The sequence below is a fragment of the Nerophis ophidion genome, linkage group LG24 (assembly GCF_033978795.1).
Source record: "Nerophis ophidion isolate RoL-2023_Sa linkage group LG24, RoL_Noph_v1.0, whole genome shotgun sequence".
NCBI lineage: Eukaryota > Metazoa > Chordata > Actinopteri > Syngnathiformes > Syngnathidae > Nerophis > Nerophis ophidion.
In genome coordinates, this window is record NC_084634.1 from 6671634 (window position 1) to 6681195 (window position 9562).

At 39.5% G+C, this 9562-nt stretch overlaps 1 protein-coding gene across 1 annotated transcript in view; it reads left to right on the top strand.

The window, feature by feature from the left end:
• LOC133542621 (zinc finger protein 33B-like) overlaps positions 1–9237 on the top strand; it is a 33955-nt gene extending 24718 nt beyond the window's left edge. The window contains exons 6-7 of the mRNA XM_061886901.1: positions 1058–1381; positions 4965–9237. Of these exons, the coding sequence (XP_061742885.1) occupies positions 1058–1381; positions 4965–6421 (1781 nt within the window). The 3' untranslated portion in view covers positions 6422–9237. The remainder of the gene's footprint in view (positions 1–1057; positions 1382–4964) is intronic.
• The last annotated feature ends 325 nt before the right edge of the window (positions 9238–9562 follow it).

Below are 9562 nucleotides of genomic sequence, written 5' to 3' on the forward strand. Positions count from 1 at the left end.
ATAGTCAGAGTCCAGTCCATAGTGGATCTAACATAATAGTGAGAGTCCAGTCCATAGTGGATCTAACATAATAGTGAGAGTCCAGTCCATAGTGGATCTAACATAATAGTGTGAGTCCAGTCCATAGTGGATCTAACATAATAGTGTGAGATTCCAGTCCATAGTGGATCTAACATAATAGTGTGAGTCCAGTCCATAGTGGATCTAACATAATAGTGAGAGTCCAGTCCATAGTGGATCTAACATAATAGTGAGAGTCCAGTCCATAGTGGATCTAACATAATAGTGTGAAAGTCTAGTCCATAGTGGATCTAACATAATAGTGAGAGTCCAGTCCATAGTGGATCTAACATAATATTGAGATTCTAGTCCATAGTGGATCCAACATAATAGTGTGAAAGTCCAGTCCATTGTGGATCTAACATAATAGTGTGAAAGTCTAGTCCATAGTGGATCTAAAATAATAGTGTGAAAGTCTGTTCCATAGTGGATCTAACATAATAGTGAGAGTCCAGTCCGTAGTGGGGCCAGCAGGAAACCATCCTGAGTGGAGTCAGTTCAGCAGCGCAAAGACGTCCCCAACCAATCCACAGACAAGCGGTCCACCCCAGGTCCCGACTTTGGACAGCCAGCGCTTAATCCTTGGCCACCAAACCTGTGCCACCCACCCTCCCCCACCTTCCACAGAGTAGAGGGGCGCAGAGCAGAACAGTAACGGCAGATCAACTGGTCTAAAAAGGGGGCTATTTAAAGGCTATAGTATACAAATGAGTTTTAAGATGGGACTTAAATGCTTCTACTGAGTTAGCATCTCTAAATGTTACCGGGAGGGCATTCCAGAGTACTGGACCCCCAATAGAAAACGCTCTATAGCCCGCAGACTTTTTTTGGGCTCTAGGAATCACTAATAGTGTTGAATGGTGTGTCCAAACTTTTGGCCTGTACTGTACATTCTACGTATTCCCATCACACTCTACAAAAATGTTTATTTAATTGCTTATATTATATATTCAACATGTTTGAGTTAAAATGGTCTTGTTTTGTTTTTGTCCTTCAGACGTCCAGCAGCTGACTGGACGTCAAGAGCGTCCCACTCAGCCGCTGGGGAGAAGCTGCACTTTGAGGCAGGAGGATCCACAGCGCCGCCATTTTAAAGAGGAAGACGAGGAACCAACTGCACATATCAATGAGAAAGAGGAGGAGCCACAGTCCCCCCACATTAAAGAGGAAGAGGAGGAAGTGTGGATCACCCAGGTGGGACCGTGTCTTTTAGGGCAGGAGCAGGCTGATCTCAGCAAGTTTCCACTGACTGTTGTCTCTGTGAAGACTGAAGAGCATGAAGACAAACCACCTGAGTCCTCACAGCTTCATCACAGTCCAAGTAAGCACAACATCCACATATCGTTTAATACATCCAGGGTGGAGATATACTTGATTTTTAATACGACCATTAAAAAAAAGCTTTTTTTTTAAAGGGGAACATGATCACAATTTCAGAAGGGTGAAAACCAATAAAAATCAGTTGCCAGTGGCTTATTTTATTTTTTGAAATTTTTTTTTAAATTTTACCCATTCCGGAATATCACTAAAAAAAGCTTTAAAGTGCCTGATTTTCGCTATCTGTGAAGCCATCTTCCATTTTCCTGTGACGTCATCCAGCGATGCCAATACGGATAGCACAGCAAGATATAGCGACATTAGCTCGGATTCAGACTCAGATTTCAGCGGCTTAAGCGATTCAACAGATTACGCATGTATTGAAACGGATGGTTGGAGTATGGAGGCAACTAGCGAAAACGAAATTGAAGAAGAGACTGAAGCTATTGAGCGAATAGCCATTGACGCTGTTGGGCCATGTTAGCCTTAGCATCGCCGGTAAAATGTGCAGACCAACGATCGGAAGTTTCGCATCTTGTGACACTGGATCAACTTAAATCCATCGATTGGTAAGTGTTTGTTTGGCATTAAATGTAGGTGGAGGGAAACGCTGGATGTAAATATAGTATCAAATGTACATACAGCTAGCCTAAATAGCATGTTAGCATCGATTAGCTGGCAGTCATGCTGCGACCAAATATGTCTGATTAGCACATAAGTCAACAACGTCAACAAAACTCACCTTTGTGATTAAGTTGACTTTATCGTTGGAAATGCATCTGCAGGTTATCCATACATCTCTGTGCCATGTCTGTCTTAGCATCGCCGGTAACATGTGCAGACACTACGGCACATTCAATGGGGGTCTGGCGGCAGATTTCTTTGACTTCATTGTTGGAAATGCATCTGCTTTGAGTGTCGCAGGATATCCACACAATCTTGGCATCTCTGTAGCAGCATAGCTTTCGTCAGTAAAGTGTGCGGAACAAACGACTGACCATTTCGTCGGCTTTCCCCACACCCTCGTATTTTGAACACATTTCGTCTAATTCTTGGCCACTTTCGCATCTTTGGGCCAGTGGTGCAACTTGAATCCCTCCCTGTTAGTGTTGTTACACCCTCCGACAACACACCGACGAGGCATGATGTCTCCAAGGTTCCAAAAAATAGTCCAAAAAACGGAAAATAACAGAGCTGAGACCCGGTGTTTGTCATATGTTTGAGAAAATGGCGGCTTTATTACCTAGGTGACGTCACGTTCTGACGTTGAAAATCAACTTTTACCTTGTAAATCATTTTTTGCCTTGAAAATCAGTGTTTGCCTTGAAAATCCCTTGAAATTCAACTTTTACCTTGAAAATCAAATTTTACCTAGAAAATCTTTTTTTTCCCTTAAAAATTAGTTTTTACCTTGAAACTAATTTTTTGCCTAGAAATTCAACTTTTACCTTGAATCAAATTGTACTGTGAAAATCAGTTTTTGCCTTGAAATGCAACTTTTATCTTGAAGTCAAATTTTACCTTTAAAACCAGGTTTTTACCTTGAAAATCAGTTTTTACCTTGAAAATTCGTTTTTGCCTTGAAAATCAACTTTTACCTTGTAAAACATTTCTTGCCTTGAAAATCAGTGTTTGCCTTGAAAATCCCTTGAAATTCAACTTTTACCTTGAAAATCTAATTTTACCTAGAAAATCTTTTTTTCCCCTCGAAAATCAGTTTTTACCTTGAAAATTCGTTTTTGCCTCGAAAATCAACCTTTACTTTGAAAATAATTTTTTGCCTTGAAAATCAACTTTCACCTTTACAATCAGTTTTTACCTTGAAAATCTACTATTCCCTTGAAAAACAATTTTTCCTTGAAAATCTTTTGAAAATCAACTTTTACCTTAAAAATAATTTTTTGCCTTAAAATTCAACTTTTACCTTGAAAATCATTGTTTACCTTGAAAATCATCTTTTACATTGAAAATCAGTTTTTACCTTGAAAATCGTTTATTCTACTGGAAAATCGACTTTAACCTTGAAAATCATTGTTTGCCTTGAAAATAAACTTTTACATTGAAAATAATTTTTTCCCTTGTAAATCACTTATTACCTTGAAAATCATTTTGAACCTTGAAAATCCGTTTTTGCCTTGAAAATCAACTTTTACCTTGAAAACCAACATTAACCTTGAAAATCAACTTTTACCTTGAAAATCAGTTTTTGCGTTGAAAATCAACTTTTACCTTGAAAATCAACTTTTACCTTGAAAACCAACATTAACCCTGAAAATCAACTTTTACCTAGAAAATCAGTTTTTGCGTTGAAATTCAACTTTCACCTTGAAAATCTAATTTTACCATGAAAATCAGGTTTTTACCTTAAAAATATTTGTTTTCCCTTGAAAATCAGTTTTTACCTTGAATATTAGTTTTTGCCCCGAAGACCAACTTTCACCTTGAAAATAATTTTTTGCCTTAAAAATCTACTTTTACCTTGAAAATCAGTTTTTACCTTGAAAATTTGTTTTTGCCTTTGAAAATCAACTTTTACCTTGAAAATCAGTTTTTGCCTTGAAATTCAACGATTACCTTGAAAACCAACATTAACCTTGAAAACCAACTTTTACCTTGAAAATCAGTTTTTACCTTGAAAATCAGTATTTGCCTTGAAAATCAACTTTTACCTTGAAAATCAACATTAACCCTGGAAATCAACTTTTACCTAGAAAATCAGTTTTTACCTTGAAAATCAGTTTTTGCGTTGAAATTCAACTTTTACCTTGAAAATCAAATTTTACCATGAAAATCAGGTTTTTACCTTGAAAATAATTTTTTGCCCTTGAAAATGAGTTTTTACCTTGAAAATTAGTTTTTGCCTCGAAGACCAACTTTCACCTCGAAAATCATTTTTTGCCTTAAAAATCTACTTTTACCTTGAAAATCAGTTTTTACCTTGAAAATTAGTTTTTGCCTTTGAAAATCAACTTTTACCTTGAAAATCATTTTGTGCCTTGAAATTCAACTTTTACCTTGAAAACCAGTGTTGACCTTGAAAAATCAACTCTACCTTGAAAATCAGTTTTTACCTTGAAAATCAGATTTTGCTATGAAAATCGACTTTAACCTTGAAAATCAGTTTTTGCCTTGAAAATCAACCTTTACCTTGTAAATAATTTTTGCATTGAAAATCGAATTTAACCTTGAAAATCCGTTTTTGCCTTGAAAATAATTTTTTGCCTTGAAATTCAACTTTTACCTTGAAAATCAAAATTTACCTTGAAAATCAATTTTTGTCTTGAAAATCAGTTTTTACCTTGAAAAACTGTTTTCACCTTGAAAAACTGTTTTCACGTTGAAAAACTGTTTTTACCATCAACATCTGTTTTTGCCTTAAAAATCAACTTTTACCTCGAAAATCAGTTTTTGCCTTGAAAATCAACTTTTACCTTGAAAACCAACATTAACCTTGAAAATCAACTTTTAACTAGAAAGTCAGTTTTTGCCTTGAAAATCATTTTTTGCGTTGAAATTCAACTTTTACCTTGAAAATCAAATTTTACCAGTCTGAGTTAAAATGTATTTGTTTTGTTTGTGTTCCGCAGAAGTCCTGCAGCAGTTTGGTCGTCAAGAAGAGCCGTTTACCAAGTCGCTGGAGGGGAGCTCCACTTTGAAGCAGGAGGAGCCACAACCCCCCCACCTTAAAGAAGAAGAGGAGGAATTGTGGATCACTCGGGAGGGAGAGCGTCTTCTAGGGCAGGAGGAGGCTGATCTCACCAAGTTTCCACTGACTATTATTTCTGTGAAGACTGAAGAGCATGAAGACAAACCACCTGAGTCCTCACAGCTTCATCACAGTCCAAGTGAGGAGAAGAGAGATGTGGAACCTTCCAGAAGCAGCTCCACACAACACATGACAACAGAAGCTGATGAAGACCACTGTGGAGGATCACAAGCAGACAAGCTCTTAGCGCCACTATCAGATAGTGAGGACACAACGTCCGCCATTAATGTAAATATGGAATCGCACATGAGAACACACTCCGGAGAAAAACATTTTAGTTGTTCAGCGTGTGATAAAAGATTCTCCAACAAAAGTAACATGCAAAAACACATGAGGACACACACAGGAGAAACTCCCTACAATTGTTCCGTGTGTGCCAAAGGCTTTGTCATAAACGCTGACTTGACTCGACACATGCGGACGCACACTGGAGAAAAACCTTTTATATGCTCAAACTGCGGCAAAAGGTTTTCCCAAAGTGGAACGTTGCTGTCACACATGAGAACGCACACGGGAGAAAAACCCTTCATTTGCTCAAGCTGCGGCAAAAGTTTTTCTCAAAGCGGAACACTGCTGTCACACATGAAAACACACACCGGAGAAAAGATTTTCAGTTGTTCAGTTTGTGATAAAAGATTCTCTGACAAACGCAATATGCAAACACACATGCGCACGCACACGGGAGAAAAACCTTTCAGTTGTTCTGTTTGCGCGAAAGGCTTTGTGGTAAACTCCAAGTTGACTCTGCACATGCGGACTCACACGGGAGAAAAACCTTTCAATTGCTCAAACTGCGGCAAAACGTTCTCTCAACGGGGAACCATGCTGTCGCACATGAGGACACACACAGGAGAAAAGCTTTTCAGTTGTTCGATGTGCAGTAAAAGATTCTCCAACAAACGTAATATACAAACACACATTAGATCGCACACGGGAGAAAAACCTTTCAGTTGTTCAGTGTGTGGCAAAAGGTTCTCTAACAAAAATGATATGCAAACACACACGAGAACACACACAGGAGACACCCCCTATAGTTGTTCTGTTTGTGCGAAAGGTTTTGTCAGAACCTGTGATTTGAATCGACACGTGCGGACGCACACAGGAGAAAAGCCTTTCAATTGCTCGGACTGTGGGAAAAAGTTCTCTCAAAGGGGAACAATGCGGTCGCACATGAGAACGCACACGGGGGAAAAACCTTTCAGTTGCTCAGTGTGCGACGAACGATTCTCCAACAAAAGTAATATGCAAAGGCACATGAGAACACACAATGGCGAGTAAATGTTCCTTTTTCGAAGTCCTCATCGGATTAACTCCTCAAGAATCACAAAAGGTCTGATGCACAACTTTTTCTTAAAGGGGAACATTATCACAATTTCAGAAGGGTTAAAACCAATACAAATCAGTTCCCAGTGGCTTATTTTATTTTTCGAAGTTTTTTTCAAAATTTTACCCATCATGGAATATCCCGAAAAAAGGCTTTAAAGTGCCTGATTTCCGCTATCTGTGAAGCCACCGTCCATTTTCCTGTGACGTCATCCAGTGATGCCAATTCAAACAAACATGGCTGATAGCACAGCAAGATATAGCAACATTAGCTCAGATTCAGACTCAGATTTGAGCGGCTTGAGCGATTCAACAGATAACGGATGGTTGGAGTATGGAGGCAGATAGCCAAAATGAAATCGAAGAAGAAACTGAAGCTATTGAGCGAATAGCTATTGACGCTTCTCAGCGATCGCCTTCCAACCAACGACTGAGTGAAGCCGGATATCCATACATTTCTGTGCCATGTCTGCCTTAGCATGGCCGGTAAAATGTGCAGGAGCAACTTAAATCCGCCGATTGGTAAGTGTTTGTGTGGCATTAAATGTGGGTGGAGGGAAACGCCGGATGCAAATATAGCTACAAATGTACATACAGCTAGTCAATTAGCTGGCAGTCATGCCGCGACCAAATATGTCTGATTAGCACAGAAGTCAATAACATCAACAAAACTCACCTTTGTGATTTCGTTGACTTTATTGTTGGAAATGCATCTGCAGGATACCCATACATTTCTGTGCCATGTCTGCCTTAGCATCGCCGGTAAAATGTGCAGACCAAATGATCGGGACTTTCGCATTTTGTGACACTGGAGCAACTTAAATCCGTCGATTGGTAAGTGTTTGTTTGGCATTAAATGTGGGTAGAGGGAAAGGCTGGATGCAAATATAGCTACAAATGTACATACAGCTAGCCTAAATAGCATGATAGCATCGATTAGCATGCCGTGCTAATCGATGCACACTCCACGTAAGACAACTTGAATCCTGATCGTGTTGTTACACCCTCCGACAACACACCGACGATGCAAGATGTCTCCAAGGTACGGAAAACAGTCAAAAAAACTGAAAATAACAGAGCTGATTTGACTTGGTGTTTGTAATGTGTTTGAGAAAATGGCGGATTGACTACCTAGGTGACGTCACGATGTGACATCATCGCTCCGAGTGCGAATAATAGAAAGGCGTTTAATTCGCCAAAATTCACCCATTTAGAGTTCGGAAATCGGTTAAAAAAATATGTGGTCTTTTTTCTGCACCATCAAGGTATATATTGACGCTTGCATAAGTCTGGTGATAATGTTCCCCTTTAAGTCCGGACTTTACCCTGGCTGGACCCAGTTGGTACCCAGCCAACCCACCTTATTTTCTTTCAGTTACAGGTAGGAGAAGAAATCATTAGATGGATTTTAATGTTGAATACAGTGATTTTAGTTATGATTCTCAGCCATCCATTAAGGATAATTTCAATAGTGTAACTGGTTAGCGCCTTTACTTGTTATATTAGATCAGGGGTCTCAAACTCAATTCAACTGGGGGCCACTGGACGCAGAGTCCGGGTGAGGCTGGGCTGCAAGAAAAGATTTCTTAAAGGGGAACATTATCAGCAGACCTATGTAAGCGTCAATATATACCTTGATGGTGCAGAAAAAAGACCATATATTTTTTAACCGATTTTTTAACTGAATTTTGGCTAATTAAATGCTGGAAGCGATGACGTCAGAATGTGACGTCGTCGAGGTAATACAGCCGCCATTTTCATTTTCAACACAACAAACATCGGGTCTCAGCTCTTTTTTTTCCGTTTTTTCGACTACATTTTGGAACCTTGGAGACATCATGCTTCGACGGTGTGTTGTCGGAGGGTGTAACAACACTAACAGGGAGGGATTCAAGTTGCACCACTGGCCCGAAGATGCGAAAGTGTCTGCCGCCAGACCCCCTTTGAATGTGCCGGAGTGTCTCCACATTTTACAGACGATGCTAAGACAGACATGGCACAGAGATGTATGGATAACCTGCAGATGCATTTGCAACGATAAATTCAACGAAATCACAAAGGTGAGTTTTGTTGATGTTGACTTATGTGCTAATCAGACATATTTGGTTGCGGCGTGACTGCCAGCTAATCAATGCTAACATGCTATGCTAATCGACACTAACATGCTATTTACCGGCGGTGCTAAAGCAGACATGGCACAGAGATGTATGGATAACCTGCAGATGCATTTGCAACTATAAAGTCAACAAAATCACAAAAGTGAGTTTTGTTGATGTTGACTGCCAGCTAATCGATGCTAACATGCTACGCGAACCGACGCTAACATGCTATTTACCGGCGGTGCTAAAGCAGACATGGCACAGAGATGTATGGATAACCTGTAGATGCATTTGCAACTATATTACGTTTCCTTCCACCCACATTTAATGCGAAACAAACACTTACCAATCGACGGATTTAAGTTGCTCCCGTGTCAAAAGATGCGAAAGTCCTGATCGTTTGGTCCGCACATTTTACCGGCGATGCTAACGCAGCTATTCGGCCATGCTATGGCTATGAATAGCGTCAATAGCTATTCGCTCAATAGCTTCAGTTTCTTCTTCAATATTTTCATACTCCAACCATCTGTTTCAATACATGCGTAATCTGTTGAATCGCTTAAGCCGCTGAAATCCGAGTCTGAATCCGAGCTAATGTCGCTATATCTTGCTGTGCTATTCGCCGTGGTTTGTTTACATTGGCAGCACTGTATGACGTCACAAGGAAATGGATAGTGGTTTCAAAGATAGCGAAAATAATGCACTTTGAAGCTTTATTTAGGGATATTCCGAGACCGGTAAAATTTTGAAAAGAACTTCAAAAAATACAACAAGCCACTGGGAACTGATTTTTATTGTTTTTAACCCTTTTGAAATTGTGATAATGTTCCCCTTTAAAAAAAAATGTTGCATACTCCTCCGCATGTCTAGTTGTGTAATGACGCTTCAAATTGTATCCCTTGTATTTTATTTTGTATTTCTCTGTGCAAATAAGACAGGTCATCTCCTACTATTCCCGGAATTGTCTTTGCTCACCACTAACCTTTCTCTTCACTGC